This window comes from Rhinopithecus roxellana, chromosome 10, assembly GCF_007565055.1.
Source record: "Rhinopithecus roxellana isolate Shanxi Qingling chromosome 10, ASM756505v1, whole genome shotgun sequence".
NCBI classification, from domain to species: domain Eukaryota; kingdom Metazoa; phylum Chordata; class Mammalia; order Primates; family Cercopithecidae; genus Rhinopithecus; species Rhinopithecus roxellana.
In genome coordinates, this window is record NC_044558.1 from 64,461,415 (window position 1) to 64,481,092 (window position 19,678).

The following is a 19,678-nucleotide window of genomic DNA, read 5'->3' on the forward strand; positions in this document are numbered from 1 at the left end:
GCAGCAAAAAGATTATTGGAGGAAAGAAAGGAATGGGTATTACAACCTGGCTTGCAGCTCCTCCAGTGGGAATGAAAAGATTATCAAAGAAGAGAAAGGAATGGGTATTACGTAAAGATTATAGTATCAGAATGACATTTAACTTCTCACCAATGATGGAAATGAAAGGCAATGAATAAAAGTAATTTTAACCTAGAAGTCTGTATCTAGGAGAAAGACCCGGTCTCACTGGGGTAGAGAGAAAAGCACTTTCGGACACGCGGGGCCCCCAGGTGTTCCTTCTCGTCCGCCCTTTCTTTTTTTTTTTTTTTGAGACGGAGTCTCGCTCTGTCACCCAGGCTGGAGTGCAGTGGCTGGATCTCAGCTCACTGCAAGCTCCGCCTCCCGGGTTCACGCCATTCTCCTGTCTCAGCCTCCCGGGTAGCTGGGACTACAGGCGCCGCCACGTCGCCCGGCTAGTTTTTTGTAGTTTTTAGTAGAGACGGGGTTTCACCATGTTAGCCAGGATGATCTCGATCTCCTGACCTCATGATCCGCCCGTCTCGGCCTCCCAAAGTGCTGGGATTACAGGCTTGAGCCACCGCGCCCGGTCTCGTCCGCCCTTTCTGAAGCAATCGAGGTGCTCCTTTAGCATGGGAGAGTGGGGAGAGGAGGGGGCGTCAAGGGGCTGAGAACAAGTGACCAACAGAGTGAGCAGCACGGCCAGCGGGAAGAAAGGCACGGCCCAGTGACGGTAGCACGTCGGGGATCGGGGCGGGGCTCCAAGAGGATTTCCAGGAAAATCAGAGATTCTCACCAGGTTGTCAGTGTTTGATCGTGGGCAAGAAAGCGTGGGAAAGAGTTTTTCAGTTCTGCGGAAGAACTGAAAGGGTTGGCAATAGGTACATTGAAAGCCAGGATAATGGAAAATAGATAAAAAGTATTAACTCCAGAATCATTGAAAAGCGTAAGATAGGACGGTATTTGTAGCACACTGCAGACCCTGACGTGGTGACCACAGTGGTGTAAGGGGGGATGTCTAAAGGACAATTCAGGAAGTCGTGTGGTAAGTCTGTGTTTATGAACGTAAGTGCCAGGTGACTACTGTTTTTCACGTGAGACTTGATAACACTCTGATTTCCTAAAATGCATGTTTGATAAAAGTAATTGAAGATCATTTTTAAAAGAGCATTTGTAGATGATGATTGCAAGAGGTTGGTAGCAGCAGTTTGTTCCTCAGGAACTGATGGTGATTTGGATGCTGCTGAAAGAAGAGCACATGAGACTTAACCAAATGACAGGGTGGGGGAGCGGTGACGGGGTGTGGAGCTGTGCTTCATTTAGTTCTGAACTCGCCAGCCTGATACGTAGGGTCTGCACACGCACCATGAAAAGCTGACGTGCAGAAACCACCTGAGTGAGAGGAACATGAAGCCCACAGACTCAGACTTGACAGCTGTTGTAAGAGCCCATCATGGAAAACCAGGGACTAAATATTTCTTTTGTTAACTTAAAACTTTATTTCTGGTTTACTTTCAATCAAATATTACTGATCCATTTCTGAAGAAGCATCTGTTAGTGATCGGTGCTCAGTCTCAGAGCAGTTCTTCATGGAACTGAGACAATGACGTCCTTCCCGTGGACTCAGAGCAGTTCTTCGTGGAATGTGAGGATGACGTCCTTTCTGTGGTATCAGCCGTTCACCGAACTGTGAGGATGACGTTTTTCCCGTAGTATCGGAGCAGTTCTTCGTGGAACTGTGACGATGTCCTTCCTTTGGGGGCTTCGTTTCATCTAGTTGTGTTCCTTGCCACCCTGTTATTACCTGAATATAACCAATACTGTGACAGGTGGATTCACGTCAGTGTTTTGACCAATACCATTAAATTGTTTTTATCTGACCCCGTTAACTTTTTTTGTAATTTATCAAATAATTGTAATTCATAGTCGAATATAACCTGTTAAACCACTTGGCATCAAATGGAGTAAGTTTCCAGAGAGTAATCTGGAATGAACAAAGCTGGACGTTCAGGGCATGTCCTGGTTACCTGAATTCTACTGTTAAATTATCCTGTAAGATTTATTTTAAAAATTGCTTTAATAATTAAATTTTAAATTTTCTTAAGAACTTATACAACCCATTCTGTATATTTACAACATGAAAGGTCATAACTTGAGTCTGTGTCTTGGGCCCTGTTTCTCTCACTCCCAGGAATTCAGTTGCTACCTGTGGCTGAGTTTGTGTGTCTCCCTGCCTGTCAGTGGACGCTTGTGCTGTAAGAGGGGCCGTGGTGGCGTCCAGGCAGGAGGGGTCTCCCCGGCTGTAGGAGAGCTTCCCCCTCGGTCCTGGCCCTCCTGCCTGTGGGCTCTGAGGTGCTGCCATGCCCAGTCCCATGGGTAGCTCTGGCTTTGCTGTGGGGATGGAGGGAATGATTTGCTGGAGTCCGCTGAGCACAGCCACACCTCACTCTGCTCTCTTCCCTCTTCCCTCTTCCCTGAAATCCAGGGGTGGACCAAGCTTTGCCGCAAGAACGCCGGGCTCCTGTCACTCCTTCCTCTGCCTCTCGCTACCACCGCCGAAGGTCTTCAGGGTCACGAGATGAGCGCTATCGGTCAGGTAAGCATGGAGTGGGGTGTGACAATATGTCCGTCTGCTGCCTGTGCCAGGAGGGTGCCTGTGCCCAGCCACTGGGCAAGGCAGAAGCATGGTGGGTGTGGCCTCCAGCTTTCTGTGCAGACACACCCTGCTAGGAGACCCCAGTGTCTGGTACATAGCTGTTCACGTGGTTTACAAGCCCACGTTGTCTACTATTCAGAATTTCACACTAATTAAAAAGATTATAATCTTGTGCCAAATTTTTCTCATTTTTAGGCATCACTGTTAAATAACTTTTTAATCGTGGTTGCAAGTTTTTTCTTCTCCTTACCCTCAGTGATTTGTTTTCCAGGTCTACTTTTCTAAACAGAAATGAAAACCACACATTGTCATGTGTTTCCTATTTGTTTTTCCTCTGTGTTTTATGATGTCATCTGCACAGGGCTGTCTGGAGACTGAGTTGCCACTGCCACCTGGGCTTGGCCAGCTGAAATTTCTTTAACAGAAAACTCAGGCTGTCAGGCATGGTGGCGGGCACCTGTAGTTCCAGCTACTCAGCAGGCTGAGGCAGGAGAAGTGCTTGAACCTGGGAGGCGGAGGTTGCAGTGAGCCGAGATCATGCTACTGCACCCCAGTCTGGGAGACAGGGCAAAACTCCATCTCAAAAAATCTCAGGCTGTGATTGATGTTTGAATTACTCGGAAAGAGTTTTTCCAACATGTAGGTTAAGGTTGCTTCTTTAAAAGAAAATTACCTGTGAATTATTGTGTAGTTCCCAGGGCCCCAGTGAGGGCAGGGGTGGGTTGCTGGTGATGGAACTGATTTGTGAATCCCTTTATTTACCAAATGCCCTTCACCGGCGTTCTCACGTTGTTCTCACGTGGAGCTTTCATGATAAGCAGGTGAAGTTGTGGCTGTTGTCTCCTGTGTCAGAAGAAAAAACGGAGGCTAAGGGATGACGGAACTCACCCGGTGGTGGAGGAAAGGCTGTGAGTCTCAGTTGTGCTGTAACAAATCTCTGTCCACACAAGCTCATGTGATTAGCCACTTCTGCATCCTCCTCAGTCGCCGTCTGCCTGGCCTCTTGGCTCTGCTCTTTCCAGAGAGATTTTATGGCCTCGGGGAGTGTCACCTGTGCAAAGGAGAAGGACGTACCTGAGAGCCTGAATGAAAAGCTGGTGTCTCCTCCACGGCGCCCCCTGCTGCTTTCTCCAGGGACACTTTGACCCCAGGAAAACGTGGGGATGGAACGAAGGAGGATTTGCTCCCGAATCCAACCTCCGTTATTTCACAGCTGTCTTAAGCCCTGACACATTGAGACCTTCTCTTACTCACGTGGGTGTCTCGGAGGCTCCTATCAAGTTCAGGAGTGTGGAGGTGCCCGCGTGCTGTCAGCCTGGGGTGAACGCTTCCCTCACCGTGTGTCAATGCCGCCGTGTGGGCGCCCTGTCTGTGAACACAACACACCCAGACGTGCACGCAGGTGTGAGTTCACATCGCTTCAGTTCTCACGGAAGTCAGTGGGGGTCTGTCTTCCATTTTATAGATGAGGAAACTGAAATTCAGGGAGGCTGCCTGATGGCTGACGATCACATGGGCCCGCTCCCTGCAGGAGGATGCAAGCCCAGCTTTGGCCTGACATCTTACCACACAGGAGAGAGGAGATCCACGTCAGTCACCAGTGCATCTGTTTCCTACATTCTCTCTCCATGATGCTGCAGTGGGGTTGATAAACCCTGTGTTTACCTTTGGATCGTGCAATCTTCACAGTCCCAGCTACTCCACGAGATAAGTGTGGCGGGTTGTGGTTGTCGCACGCTCTTCTCTCTTAATAAAAGCCTGAGAGGGGTGGGTAGAGCAGGAGATGGTGATCTCTTGGCTTCGGGCGCGTTTTCTGTTCACCCATGCACCTTACCTCACCTCTTCAAAGGCAGGAAGGCATGGAGGGGAGAGGCACACGGCAGAGGGGGTGGCTGAGAGTGGGAAGTGGGTGGAGGAGACCGACGCTTCAGCTCGGAGACTGCAGGCTCTGCCCTGGAGGGAAGCCAGACCCAACGTGAGAAGTATGGTTCATTTCTCCTGTTTCTGTAAAATTGTGGAATACGGCACCCCTTCATACACAATCCCTCCCATTCCCCATCCTGACTCATGTCTCCATTGCCATTATAACCACATGATACTCTGTCCATCTGTCTGCATATCTGTGTATTCCTTATTTATCTACCTGTCAATCATCCATTTATCAACCTCTCTGTATCTGTCTACACATTCACCAATCATCTACTTACTTGTCAATCATCCGTTTATGTCCACCATCCATCATCAGACATCTCATCCATTTACCCAATTACTCAGCCATTCTTCCACCATCCACCTCCCTACCTCTCACCTTCTCCCATAAGAATATGAGGTCCACACAGGCCAGGATCTCTGTTTTGTTCATTCGTGTGGGCCAAGCACCTGAAATATTGCCTGGCTTCTATATTTTGAAGGAAGATGAGGGAGCATGACACATTTGGGGAAGGGCAAGAAGTCAGGTAGGAGGGGCTGGGTTATAGCATCTTGAGTATCATGCTTGGGAATTTGGACTTCATCCTGAAGATGGTGGGGAACCACTTGGAGATTTTAGGCAAAGGGCCTGTCAGGGTTTGAAGATCACGTTAGCAGCAGCATGGAGCCTGGGCTTGAAAGTGGGGGAGTCGAAACAATCCTGAATGCCTGAAACTGATGGATACTTAAGAGATACCTGTCGGGGCTGGGCACTGTGGCTCATGCCTGTAATCCCAGCACTTTTGGAGACCGAGACAGGTGGATCACCTGAGGTCAGGAGTTTGAGACCAGTCTGGCCAACATGGCGAAACCTCATGTCTACGAAAAATAAAAATTAGCCAGGTATGTGGTGGCTCATGTCTGTAATTCGAGCTACTCCAGAGGCTGAGGCAAGAGAATTTCTTGAACCCAGGAGGTGGAGGTTGCAGTGACCCGAGATCACAACACTGCACTCTAGCCTGGGCGACGGAGTGAGACTGTGTCTCCAAAAAAAAAAAAAAAAAAAGTATCAGATTTGAGAAATGCTCACAAGATAATAGCAGTAAGACCTGAATGTTGGGTTAACAAGGAGAGGAACATGAGAGGAAATCAGGGTGACCTTGATGTCCAGTATCATACTGAATGGGCAAAAACTGAAAGCATTCCCTTTGAAAACTGGCACAAGACAAGGATGCTCTCTCTCACCACTCCTATTCAACGTAGTATTGGAAATTCTGGCCGTGGCAATCAGGCAAGAGAAAGAAAGGGTATTCAAATAGGAAGAGAGGAAGTCAAACTGTTTCTGTTTAGAGATGACATGATTTTATATTTAGAAAACCCCGTCATCTCAGCCTAAAATCTCCTTAAGCTGATAAGCAACTTCAGTAAAGTCTCAGGATACAAAAATCAGTGTGCAAAAATCACAAGCATTCCTATACACCAACAACAGACAGAGAGCCAAATCATGAGTGAACTCCCATTCAGAATTGCTTCAAAGAATAAAATACCTAGGAATCCAACTTACAAGAGATGTGAAGGACTTCTTTAAGGAGAACTACAAAACTGCTGCTCAAGGAAATAAGAGGACATAAACAAATGAAAAAACATTCCGTGCTCATGGATAGGAAGAATCAGTATGAAAATGGCCATATTGCCCAAAGTAATTTATAGATTGAATACTATCCCCATCAAGCTACCATTGATTTTCTTCACATAATTGGAAAAAACTACTTTAAATTTTATATGGAACCAAAAAATAAGCCCACATAGCCAAGAAAATCCTAAGCAAAAAGAACAAAGCTGGAGGCCTCGTGCTACCTGACTTCAAAGTATACTAACAAGGCTACAGTAACCAAAACAGCATGATACTGAAATGTCAAATGCTTTGGTACTGGTACCAAAACAGATATAGACCAATGAAAGAGAAGAGACGCCTCAGAAATAACACCACACATCTACAATCATCTGATCTTTGACAAAGCTGACAAAAGCAATGGGGAAAGGATTCCCTATTTAATAAATGGTGTTGGGAAAACAGGCTAGCCATATGCAGAAACTGAAACTTGACGCCTTCTGTACACCTTATACAAAAATTAACTCAAATTAAAGACTTAAACGTAAGACCTAAAACCATAAAAACCTTAGAAGAAAACTTAGGCAGTACCATTCAAGACAAAGGTGTGGCCAAAGACTTCATGACTAAAACACCAAAAGCAATGGCAGCAAAAGCCAAAATTGAGAAATGGGATCTAAACTAAAGCGCTTCTGCAAGGCAAAGGAAACTACCATCAGAGTTAATAGGCAGCCTACAAAATGGGAAAAAATTTTTGCAATCCATCCGACAAAGGGCTAATATCCAGAATCTACAAAGAACTTAAACACATTTACAAGAAGACGACAACCCCATCAAGAATTTGATGGATATGAACAGCCACTTCTCAAAAGAAGACATGCGGCCAATAAACATATGAAGAAAAGCTCATCACTAGTTGTTAGAGAAATGCGAATTAAAACCACAATGAGATACCATCTCATGCCAGTTAGAATGAGGATCACTAAAAAGTCAGGAAACAACAGATGCTGGAGAGGATGTGGAGAAACACCATTGGTGGGAGTGTAAATTAATTCAACCATTGTGGAAGACAATGTGGCAATTCCTCAAGGATCTAGAACCAGAAATACCATTTGACCCAGCAACCCCATTACTGGGTATATACCCAAAGGATTATAAATCATGCTACTCTAAAGACACGTGCACATGTATATTTATTGTGGCACTGTTCACAATAGCAAAGACTTGAAACCAATCCAAATATCCATCAATGATAGACTGGATAAAGAAAATATGGCACATAGACACCATGGAATACTACACAGCCATAAAAAAGGGTAAGTTTGTGTCCTTTGCAGGGACATGGATGAAGCTGGAAGCCATCATTCTCAGCCAACTAATATAAGAACGGAAAACTAAACACATGTTCTCACTCATAAATGGGAGTTGAACAATGAGAACATATGGACATGGGAACATCACGCACTGGGGCCTGTTGGGGACTGGGGGACTAGAGGAGGGATAGCATTAGGAGGAATGCCTAATGTAGATGACAGGTTGATGAGTGCAGCAAACCACCATGGCACATGTATACCGGTTACTTCCTGGCCTCTCTGTAGGTGGAAATATCCTTGACCACTTTCGGTGCTCATCCTCAAGGATATTTAGAAATACTAAAAAGTCACTGTCCTCTGTCCTAACTGTTGAGTTTCCAGATGATTTTCTCCTATCTTTTTAAGCATTTGCATTTCAGGTATTTGCTGGAGTCCGTGACACTGTCTGTGTGTCCAGCATGACCAGCGAATCTTGTTACTCTTGTGACGTCTGTGCACATATCTGTTGACTCCTCTGCAATCCTACCTGGTACCTTTACCCGAGATGTTTCTGTTTCTCATGGTTTCCAGTCCATGGCCTCTCATCTGGTGTCTCGTTGACATGGCTGGGTGAAACTGTATTCAGGGCATTTGTAATTAAGGCTTTGGAGGACACTTGATCAGATGCTTTCATGGATTTCTGATGCTGCACAGCTGCTGGATTTCATCTATCGGCTCAGTTTGTGAAAAGGATGTGTTTTCAAGGGAATATTTGTTTTGTAGCAACCTGTTTACCCATGTTATATTTTCCTGAAAGTTCTTCGTCTTATGAGCTCTTCTCAGAATGATCTGGATTTTATGCAGAGCTTTGTAAACGTCTTTGTTCTTAGCTCATACCCTTTTCAGCACTGTGTGTTCATCCAACACTCCCCCCTTCCTCGCACCCGGGCCTCAGACTGGCCAGGACTCCCTGTGACCCGCTGGCGTTGGCTCTCACGGGAGATGGGCCCATCCTGCACCCTGTGGTCAGATCTCTCCCCTCACCTGTGGGATTTGGGCCACTGGCCAGTGGACATGCGGCCTTCTAAGCTGGGTGTCGTAAGAGAAGACCTCCCCGGGTAGCTGGGTGGGGTGTTTTCTCTGCGGCAGGGCACTAGCAAAGCACCCGGCTGTGCTGAGGACGCAGGAGGAGCAGCGAGAGGAACCAGGGGGGCCATCGTGGCGTGGGTCGCCTCCTTGTTTCCTCTAGGTGTCACGCTGGGAAAGGTCTTTCCGCAAAGTGCTGTCCATTTAATCGCTATTTTAGGTGTTCGTGGTTGGATGCTGTTTTCTGCCTTGGATATTTTGAGTTGGATGGGAATTGTTAAACACAGCAACAACTTAGCACATGGAGGTTGATTCTGACTCGAACACTTCACTCCGCGTCGCAGAAAATGCTTCAGCCATAATTACACTGCGTGCTTTAGAAGCTGGTCACGCCTGGACAGGTTGTCCTTTCTCCACATGTTCGCTGTGTTTTGATGATGGGTCAGCACGCTCTAAGGGTCTGCGCTGAGAAGAGCCCATCACACAATGGGGAGGCTGTCCTGTTGTTGTTACTCGTGTTAACATTGTTCAGTGTAGAGTCTGACGGAATCTTCAGGGGTGCTGTTTATAGATGTGTTGAAGTGTCACCGTGCCACTGATTTCAGGTTAAAATAGAATGTGGACATCTTTTTGCAATAGTTTTTAATTACTCCGCTAGTTTGTGTTGCTGTCTCTTGCTGTGCAGTCCACAGTCTGACGTCTTGGTGGTCCCCGTGTTTCCCTCGTGCGCGTTACCCGATTCTGTGGGTCAGCTGTGAGGAAACCACTCTCCGTCCTCGTCTGGAGTGGCCTTGAGCTGGGTGTGCTGGTCTCCCTGTGGGCTGAAGTGTTCTTCTGTTACTGTTTTCTCTCAGTTTTTTGACCAAATTTAGCAGACTTGTGTATGGTGCAAACACTTTTAAAAATGTCTTTTGCCTTTATGAAAAAAGTACCTGCATTGCTTTAAGATGAACCTTTCCTGTGTCTCCATCCTGCCCCATAGATTGCTCTGTGTTAGAAACTGGGTGGTGTATGAGCTTCATGGCCTCATTCCATCAAGCACTCTCACCTCTGATTGCAAAAGTGACTGCACTCAAGGCAAAAAACTTTGCAAATGTTGAAAAGAATGAACAAAAAGCAATATATCGTTCTCTTGTCGTTCTGAAATGGCTACTCTTAATATTTTGATGTAGTTCTTTCAATTCTTTTTAAGTAAAATTGCTTCTAACACAAGCACTTTAATTGTATTGATCAAATTATATTCAGGAAATAAGGAGAAAGTAAAAAGAAGATCCAGTTTGGGGCAAAAAGAAAGACGACATAGAAAGAGGCTGTAAAACTCCCTGCAATTTGAAAAGCTGGGTTGTGGTGGTTGTGGTTTTGTTTTTACCGCGAGAGACCACGTGATTCTTCTGGGCACTGAAGGGCAATAGGATAATATCCTATGTGTGTTCTGGTGGCCATATGGTGGCCAGTCCCATGTCCTCTTTCGAAGCAGAGAAAGCTTGAGGTTTGAGGTAGTGGTTTGGTAACTTTTTGAAAATCTGTTTGTAGGACTGCACTGCAGAGATTAGGTCAGTCTGAATTAGAATCGAATGACCTGTTCAGGCCACGGGAGCTTTCTACACCGGGTGTACGCCTGTTCTGGATGTGGTGTAGAAAGAACAGGACTGGGAGGGTTTCTTGCTTCACCAGTCACCGCCCACAGGCAGGGGCTGGGGAGCCCAGGGTGCTGCGGAGATGGGCTTCCAGGCTCCCACCCTGGCCCTGAGGAGGTTGCAGGCTGAATTTAGACGGGGCCGTTATTGAGGCATAGACAGTATATTTTATACCCACACATACGGACATATACATAGATGTGTGCACATACATATGCGTACATATCTGTGTATAACATACGTGTACATACCCGTGTGTGCATAGGTGACAGAACCACCTGGCTTTTGTGCTGTTTGCTTGATCTTTTCATTTGCCTCAGTTGAAACAAGACGTGTTCCTTGTTGGAGGTGAATGGTTTCTTTGTTCCAGACCAGTCATAGAAATGCCTGCAATTATCACTGTTTGTTGTCTCTCGGGAAGCTATTTCGGGAAGGAAGTGTACGTTCCAAGGCTGCTGGTTGGCCTGTCATCACCCTGGGGGTCTTGGTGTGGGTCACGGGAGCTGTGACTGCTCACGCGTGGAGCTCTGTCTTTCTCACTGCCGCTGGTAGACAGCCGGTCACCAACACAGTGTGTGTCCCAGTGGCCTTTGAGAAGAATTCTCTGCATCATTTTTATACAAGGTCCTTTTTCTTTTTCGATGTCAACGTTGTGTCTTCCAGCCAAGTGATATGTTCTTGCAGAAACAGGAAGTGTGGCCCAAGTGAGAAGTGAGGGAATTGATCCATAACTGCTATCAGTTTTTATACAGTTGAGCCATTGTAATTTATGCATAAACATGTTAATCTGTAGCAGTGAGTCACAGTGCCAGACCCTCACAAATGCCAAATGTCTACGTGGGACCTCTCTTCGGTCGGGTCCACATCACAGGAAGAAAAGTCGCTCAAACGCAGCGCGGAGTGGATGTGAATCTTTCCGAAACGTCGTGAATCAGAGCGACTGCTTTCCCATTTGCGGGACTCCCCATTTGAGGTTGTGAGATTCCCATTCCGAGGCTCCCTCAATTTCTCAGCACCCATTTCACTCCTTCCTGGAGATAACAGACTCACAATGATACCTTGTTCTCAGATTTTCTAATTAGAAAAATCGCATATTTCACAAGAATAGTCCGGCTTACTCCTTAGCCTGGGGTAAGCCACATACCACTTTTCTCCTTAAAATACTTACCTTTCAGGACTCTTGATAAATTAAGAGTAGGCAGGTGCCGTGACTTTGGCCGCAAGCAGTATTATGTATAATGTGCAAGTGAGTGCCTTGAGAGCCATGGTTGCTAAAAACAAATTTTCTCAGAAAAATGTAAGCAGTTCTTTACGTGATCACTGTGTGTGATCCTGAGTATCGACAGGGTGAGTGGGTCTTGCTGCCTCACTCTGTGTGATCCTGAGTATTGTCGGGGTGAGTGGGTCCTGCCACCCCACTGTGTGTGATCCTGAGTATCTTCGGGGTGAGTGGATCCTGCCACCCCACTGTGTGTGATCCTGAGTATCGTCGGGGTGAGTGGGTCCTGCTGCCCCACTGTGTGTGATCCTGAGTATTGCTGGGGTGAGTGGGTCCTGCCGCCCCACTGTGTGTGATCCTGAGTATCGTCGGGGTAAGTGGGTCCTGCTGCCCCACTGTGTGTGATCCTGAGTATTGCTGGGGTGAGTGGGTCCTGCCGCCCCACTGTGTGTGATCTTGAATATCGACAGGGTGAATGGGTGCTGCCGCCCCACTGTGTGTGATCCTGAGTATCGTTGGGGTAAGTGGGTCCTGCTGCCCCACTGTGTGTGATCCTGAGTATCCACGGGGTGAATGGGTCCTGCTGCCCCACTGTGTGTGATCCTGAGTATTGCTGAGGTGAGTGGGTCCTGCTGCCCCACTGTGTGATCCTGAGTATCGTCGGGGTGAGTGGGTCCTGCTGCCCCACTGTGTGTGCTCCTGAGTATGGACGGGGTGAGTGGGTCCTGCTGCCCCATTGTGTGTGATCCTGAGTATCGCTGGGGTGAGTAGGTCCTGCTGCCCCACTGTGTGTGACAAGCCCTTTGTTTCTGGCCCGGAAATGTCCTGGCTCTGTAAGCGCATTGGGCTGGTGCTGGCTCCCTTGTTAGTTTGCATGTGAGGCAGAATCTCACACCTTTCACTCTTGTTGACATACAGATGCCGAAGCTTTTAACAAATTCTTACTAAATCAAACCCAGAAATATGGAAAAGGGAGAAGAATATCATGACCGCTTAGAGTTTGTTCTCATGATGTGTAGTTTTGCGTTGCACACTTGGCTCATCATTAAAAAATCAATGTAATTCACCACATTAACAAAAAAAAGCAGAAAACCCATTTTATCCTCTCAGTAGACAATGAAAAACATCTGTTGAAATTTAATAGTCCTTATACGAATTTTCTATCACATCAGCAGCAGAAGAGAACTTTCTCCGTTTGATAAAGGCCATTCCTGAAAACCAAGAGCTGACCCCCCTCCTCGGTGGTGGCAGCAGCCGGGGCGCTCTGCCCACAGTCGGGGTGTCGGGAGCATGGCCATTCTCCGTGGTTCAGGTTCACATGGCATGCACTGGGGTCCTTGTCCTTGAAGTGAGTCAGGAGAACTAAAAGGTGTAAAGACTTGGAAGGGGTGATATACATGATTTACAGAAGACACAGGGCCTTATTTAGAACATTTTAGGAAACGTACAACCAACCAGAAATGGTGTGAATTTTGCAAGCATGCAAGATAGACTCTTCGCAACAGATGTATACAGATGCCCAGTGGCCTGTGAAAGGTGCTCGCCAGGAAGTCATTGGGTAAGTGCAACTTAAACCCACGAGGTTCCCCTTCACAAGAGTGGAGAGGGAGGACAGTAGCAGGTGCTGATGAAGATATGACAGGCTGGATCTCAGACTGATGGAGACTTAAAACGGCACAGCCGCTTTTGCAAACAGTGTGGCAGTTTTTTTTTAATGTGTACACTTACCATATGGCCCAGCAGGTACGCTGTAGATGTTCACCAAGGAAAGATGAAAATGTGTGTCCTTGTAAAAGAATGCACATTATCTCCAGAGTAAATTGTCATAGCCAAAAACTAGAAACAACATAAATCTCTCTCATCTGGAGACACATGAGCAAATTCGGATATATTCATACATTCTCCTAGTTCCCTTCGGGAAAAACGTACAAAATACTGAAACCAAAACAGGCAACGGGGATGAGTTCCAGCAGCCTTGAATTGAGCAGAGTGAGCATCATGCCGTGGAGTCCATGTGACGATGGAGAATCTATGCGAGTCTCGGGTGACGGGAGAGCGCCAAGAACACTCCTCGTGAATGAACGGTGGCTGTCTCTTGAGGGCCGGTATTGACTGGGAGGGGACTTGTGGGAACTTTGAGGCAAAAGATTTGATTAGGGTAATAGATTTCCATTTATCAAAATGCGCCAAGTGTACTTAAGATCTGAACATTTCACTGTGTATACTTTGTGCTCCCTCCCTTCCAAAAAACAATGAAAAAATAATTACAAATGAACACTGAACTCGATAGATTTTTCACAGTGGTATTAGATAGCAATTCTGAAAGCATTGCTGTATCTCCAGGCTTAAGCAAATAAGCTTAATAAATTAGTGAATATATTGAGTGTGACAGGAGCCAGGTTTCTTTCTTGGCAAGAGAGGTAGAAATAAGAAAAGGCCAAAGCCTGGAATGGATCATGTGGGATTTGGTTGCAGCAGGAGGTACCAGTATAAGCTGGTGGCTCCTGACAGATGTAGACAGGGACACAAGTGCCTGTGCATGGGTGTGAGTGTACATGTGTGTACAGGCGTGTTGTGTGTTCTGCTTGCCAGCAATGCCCAGCAGCACCCGGTGCCCAGTCTTAGCTTCCAAACACCGTTCTTCACTAGAAGGAGCCTTGGTCCAAGGGCTGGGGAATCAGGTATCAGATCTGGAACCAGTTGAGCAACACAACAAACCATTGTAACTGTGAATCATAACCCACCAAGCCAGACTCCATGAGTACATATCAACATATGTAAATGAATGCTGAAAGATGAAATAATTATTTTTCAGTGAATATGGAAGATCTAATGATTTAGAAGGAATGACAGGAAATCAGTGGATGCTAAAACTAGTAGTGAAGAATTCATGGAAAACAGAATATGCACATAGTGTCATGGTGTCTCCTCCCAAATCTTAATTTCAACGCGAGAAGTAGCGTCTTTGCTTTGGAGGAACTTAAGCACCACCTTCACTGTGTTGCCGATGTTAACATTGTCACACAGGACAGACTTCTGCGGTGTCCCTGCTAAAATGCATACTCTTGAGTCTAGTCTGGAAGATACCAAAATAAAGGACAAGCTGTAAAATAACTGACCTGTATTCTTTAACATTTCCAATTTCAAGAAACACAAAAGCTGAGAAACTTGGATTCTGGACGGGTAAAAATCACATGACAAATCAATTCATGATCCTGGATTGGATCTTCAAATAAGAAGACAACGTAAGAAAATTATGGAGGCAGCTGACACCATTTAAAAGTGAATTTTGTATATGACAGTTTAATTTCCTGATCTTGAGGAAAATGAATGTGAGAGCATATCCTTGTGTTTAGGAAATACATTGAAACATTTAGGTATGGAAGGACATAGTATCTGAAATTTATTTTCATTTGACTTAGAAAATTCATGGGGAAGGGGGGAAAGCAGTGATGTAAGATAGGAGCAGTTGGGCCTAAGTTGAGCCTGGTAAGTTATGTGGGAATTCACTACGCTGGTCTTGCAGATTTTCTGTGTATTTGAAATTACATCCAAAAAGTTTAAAATGGAGAATATGCAAAACAAAAAGTGATTTGTGGAAGTGAGTGGACTGTCACCTCATTGATCCCTTCAGTTTTCGGCCATGAGCCAAGTCAGTCACATTGTGGTTTTTGACCTGGGAATTAGAAATAGTGGCCAGATGACCAGGCTCTTTATCTAGGTAGGGAGAGAAGTGTGCACAAAGGCTGACCAAGACCAAGCAGTGCGATGAGCTGCTTGTGGGCGTGATGCTGCAGGTCTGGGTCCTGTCTCAGGTGGCAGCGTGGGGGGTTTAAGCCGGAAAGCCATGTCCGATTCCCTTTCAGTGGGATCATTCTCGCAGCTTCAGAGAAAACTGCTCCAACCCGTCTTCACTTACGCTGGCCATTTTTGGTGGTGGTGGTTTTATTCTGCTAACACCGTTCTCACTGACAGTTTAGGGCCTTTGAGCGGGTTTTTGCCTGTGTCTCGAAGATTCTCGTCTTGACAGCCAGTATGGTTCATTCCTGTTGTTCTGATTTTGTGTTAAGAGGGTTCTTCCCTGGCTTCACAGTTTGAAGTTCCCGCTGCATCTGTCTCTGCTTTAATTCCCTACCCCATCTATCACCTGTCTCATCCCTTAAGAAGTGGCCTGCGTGAGATGCCATGAGACTGTCAGCGTCCCCAGCCTGTAGACTTACAGAGGAGGCATTCAGTGAATGTGTGGAATTAATGTCATGGGTTAATAGCCACAAAATGTGTTAATGGTTGTTTTAGTCCATTTCCATGCTGCTGATAAAGACATACCCGAAACTGGGAAGAAAAAGATTTAGTTGGCGTTGCAGTTCCGCATGGCTGGGGAGGCCTCAGAATCATGGTGGGAGGCGAAAGGCACTTCTTACGTGTCAGCAGCAAGAGAAAACGAGGTAGAAGCAAAAGCGGAAACCCCTGATAAACCATCAGATCTCATGAGACTTATTCACTATCACAAGAATAGCACAGGAAAGATGGGCCCCAGTGATTCAATGACCTCTCCCTAGGTCCCTCCCACAACACATGGGAATTCTGGGCGTACAATTCAAGTTGAGACTTGGGTGAGGACACAGCCAAACCATATCCATAGCCAACACAGTCCTGGCCCATGGCTGGTGTTGAGCTGAGCTGCGACCATGGCTGTGTGAGTTGGGGTGCGAGGCGTGCACACGCCTCTCAGCGGTACAGTAAAAGGATTTGGAGGCTCAAACGTGTGACCTACAAAGAATCTCCAAAGATCAAGGTCCATTCACCCTAAAAAGAAAAATCTCAGTGCAGTTTACAGCCAGTGTTTTCTTGTGGATATGGATTCTGCGGTAATAAAATGAATAATTAAAAGTCTGTGAATAAATTTTAATGTCTTCACTGGAATTGTAAACACTGATTTTCTTTCCTCGCCCACCCATCTGTTGGTGAGTATCAGAAGGTGGATGAACCGTGTTGCAGGGACAGAGAGGAGGGTGCAGCTTGGCCTCTGGGACCTCAGCTGAGCCCTGAGTGACTGAGCTCTCTGTTTCAGACGTCCACACGGAAGCTGTCCAGGTGGCTCTGGCCAAACCCAAAGAGCATAAGATGGCCGGTGCCTATGCCTTCCAAACGCAGGTCCCTGGACGTGCAGACCTCCATGGACACCTACACCCCTCCAGGTAAGGCACATGCTCCCTGACACTGCCTCCTGAACATGTTGGGCGCCTCAGAATTGACCACTAGCCCAGCAGTTGGGATTTTGCCTTCAAAATCATGGTGCAGAAATGCAGATTTTGTGAACCAGAAGTCCAAAAACAGTGTATGAGTTAAACGTGGAAGGAAAAGTAACATTATGTATCTGTATAAATACACATTTTTAACTTTTCATCAAGACTCATACATATGATACATACCAGTAAAATCTCACACAGTTTTATTCATTTAATTCTTTATAGGGAAAAGGGAAGAGTTTGTAACCCTCTGGGTGGAATTGGACTTTTCTTCTGATTAGGCTGGTGCATGCGTGTTCTCAAATCTTCAGACAAGTGTGTTATATTGTTGGATTGTTTTAGAACAAGCGAATTGGACAGTTTAGGCAGTTACCCGAATCAGGTCATAAACTTTGCGTGCAAGGTGCCAGCTAGTATTTTAGTTCCTGTAAGCCATAAGATGTCTCACAACCACTCAACTCTGCCCTCAGCCATGGGTGATAGCAAGTGCATATGGCTGTGTACCCAGAAAACTTTATTTACAAGAACAACGGACCAGATTTGGTGCACAGACCTGCCAACCCCTGATCTAAATTACTGAAGGTAATAGCCAGTTTATATTTCTGCTATATAATACTGCTTTTCTTTAATCTTGAATTTTACATAACTACCCCAATTCTCTATTTTCTCTGCCCAAATAATTATAAACTACATTTCATGATCTTCACACCCAAGTAAAGCAGAAAGTTTAGTTATCCAGATACCTGTTAGAAACTCGGATTGAACCTATGTTACTTGGTGTTTAGTTTCTGTGATTTTGATTCCAACATTATTCGTGTCGTTGTTGCAAGCTTGTCTTCTCAAAGGACCTGAATCACCTTACATCCCACGTTGAAGCTACATGTCACTTTAAATGACACCATGTTTTTCCTCCACTACAAGAGAAACTTAAGGTACAATATGAATAGTTGAAAATGTACATTTTTGGGAGTATTTTTACTTTTGAAGTTTAGCTTAGTCTTGGCAAGCAGTGAGACAGAAGGACGTGCTTCAAATCAGAGCTGAGGTCAAGCGTATGCCCACATTATTCCAAGCAGCTCCTGAGTTTCACCTTTATGTACCTTTATAGATGAAGGTACTGAAATTTATAGGACAGAACTTAGAGTGCATCATTTTGGGTTTTCGTTGCTTTTTGTTTTAAGATAAGGTCTTGCTCTGTCACCAAGGTTGGAATTCAGCATCATGATCACAGCTCTTGGCTCACTGCAGCTGTGACCACCTGGGCTCAAGTGGTCTTCCCACTTCAGCCTCAAGCAGCTGGGACCACAGGTGCACACCCAGCTAATTAAGTTTTTGTAGAGATTATGTTGTTTTTGTTTTTCATTTACATATAACATGTTCTTCTAAACAATGCAGTGCCAGCAGGCAAGGGAGTGAATACCGTGCTAGCAAGGTTGTTGGCAAGGGAGCCCTTTCTGCCAACGTGCTCCCTTGGGCTCCTCCCTTTCTTTATTTTAATATTAAGTCACAGCACATAATTAAGGGCTGGGCACGGTAGCTCATGCCTATAACTCCAGCACTTTGGGAGTCCAGGGCAGGTGTATGGCTTGAGCCCAAGGGTTCAAGGCCAGCCTGAACAACATGGCAAAATGTACAGAAATGTCTTTTGTACATCTTGACTCCACCAAAAGTACAAAAAATTAGCTGAGCCTGGTGGTGTACACCTGTAGTCCCAGCTACTTGGGAGGCTGGGGTGGGAGAATCACTTGAGCCCGGGAGGCAGAGGTTGCTGTCAGCTGAGATGGCACCACTGCACTCCAGCCAGGGCAACAGAGCAAGACCCTCATCTCAATTAGGAAAAAAATAACAAGAATACATAGAGACTCTTTAAAAATGATTAGGCCAGGCATGGTGGCTCATGCCTGTAACCTCCGCACTTTGGGAAGCCAAGGCAGGCAGATTGCTTGAGTCCCAGCATTTGAGACTAGCCTGGGCAACATTCCAAAGCCCATCCCTACAAAAAATACAGAAATCAGCTGGGCATGGTGGTGTGTGCCTGTGGTCCCAGCTGCTCGGGAGGCTGGGGTGGGAGAATCATCTGGGCCGGGAGAGGTTGAGGCTGCAGTGAGCCATGATTGTGCCACTGCACTCCAGCCTGGGCAACAGAGCAAGACCCTATCTCAAAAAATAATATGCTTAATCCTGTTTGTTTAGTTTATGGTTATAATTTGCCAAAACTTATAATGAGGTAAAAAATTGTATGTGTTCTTTGTGTAACTAACAACATGGATGTAAAAGGATAACCCACTTGAAATATTTTAAACCACATTTTTGGTACTAACCAGTATTTAAGGCAACAGGCATTTTTCTTGACTACTTTTTATAAGAGAAATGATGGCTTTGAAATGGAAGCAGCAGTGCGGTTATTTGCTTATTTCTCGTATTGAATCCAACCGCTGAGAAATGTTACTGGGTCATGCATGATGAATAACTTCATTGTCTGCAAAATATAAAAGAATATTATTTGAAATGTTATTTTTGTGAACTATTTGGATTTATTTGACTAACATTTTTATATAAACCATAAAGCATCCTTTGTAAGTTTTCATCAGGAGTCCTCTTGATATCACATGGGGCAGTGTTGTAAAATTGTAAATGTCAATATCATAAATATTTTTTATGTTTATGTTTTTACTCCCAGCCTATTTTGTGCTTAGCCATAGTTTGCATGTTTATTACCGTAGTTACTTGATCCAAATCTTAGTTGCATTTTCTTACCTATTTTTCTTGGTTGCTGGTAACAGTGGTTAGATCTTACTCAGTTTCACTGCCCTTCAGAGAATGTTCTTGAAGTTTATCTTCTATGAAATGACTGGCTGCTGACCTGGATCATAGTTTCTGGAGAAACTCATTAGGATTGTGGCAACACTAATATTCTATGGGTGAAACTTTCCTTTAGTTTTCAAATGTAAAGATATAAGAATAATTTGCCAAAACTTGTTCTAGCCATGATGAGGGAACAGGGACCCAAATCACACAT

At 45.4% G+C, this 19,678-nt stretch overlaps 2 protein-coding genes across 13 annotated transcripts in view; both read left to right on the forward strand.

Annotated features, from left to right (window-relative positions):
* LOC115900047 (disco-interacting protein 2 homolog C-like) overlaps nucleotides 1-3,034 on the forward strand; it is a 208,349-nt gene extending 205,315 nt beyond the window's left edge. Inside the window, exons 4-5 of the mRNA XM_030939699.1 lie at nucleotides 2,486-2,596; nucleotides 3,018-3,034. Of these exons, the coding sequence (XP_030795559.1) occupies nucleotides 2,486-2,596; nucleotides 3,018-3,034 (128 nt within the window). The remainder of the gene's footprint in view (nucleotides 1-2,485; nucleotides 2,597-3,017) is intronic.
* LOC104661473 (disco-interacting protein 2 homolog C) overlaps nucleotides 1-19,678 on the forward strand; it is a 313,197-nt gene that overhangs the window by 141,607 nt on the left and 151,912 nt on the right. For all 12 annotated transcript variants that reach the window (XM_030939985.1, XM_030939981.1, XM_030939979.1 and 9 more), the window contains one exon: nucleotides 16,482-16,608. In XM_030939985.1, the coding sequence (XP_030795845.1) occupies nucleotides 16,548-16,608 (61 nt within the window). In that variant the 5' untranslated portion in view covers nucleotides 16,482-16,547. The remainder of the gene's footprint in view (nucleotides 1-16,481; nucleotides 16,609-19,678) is intronic.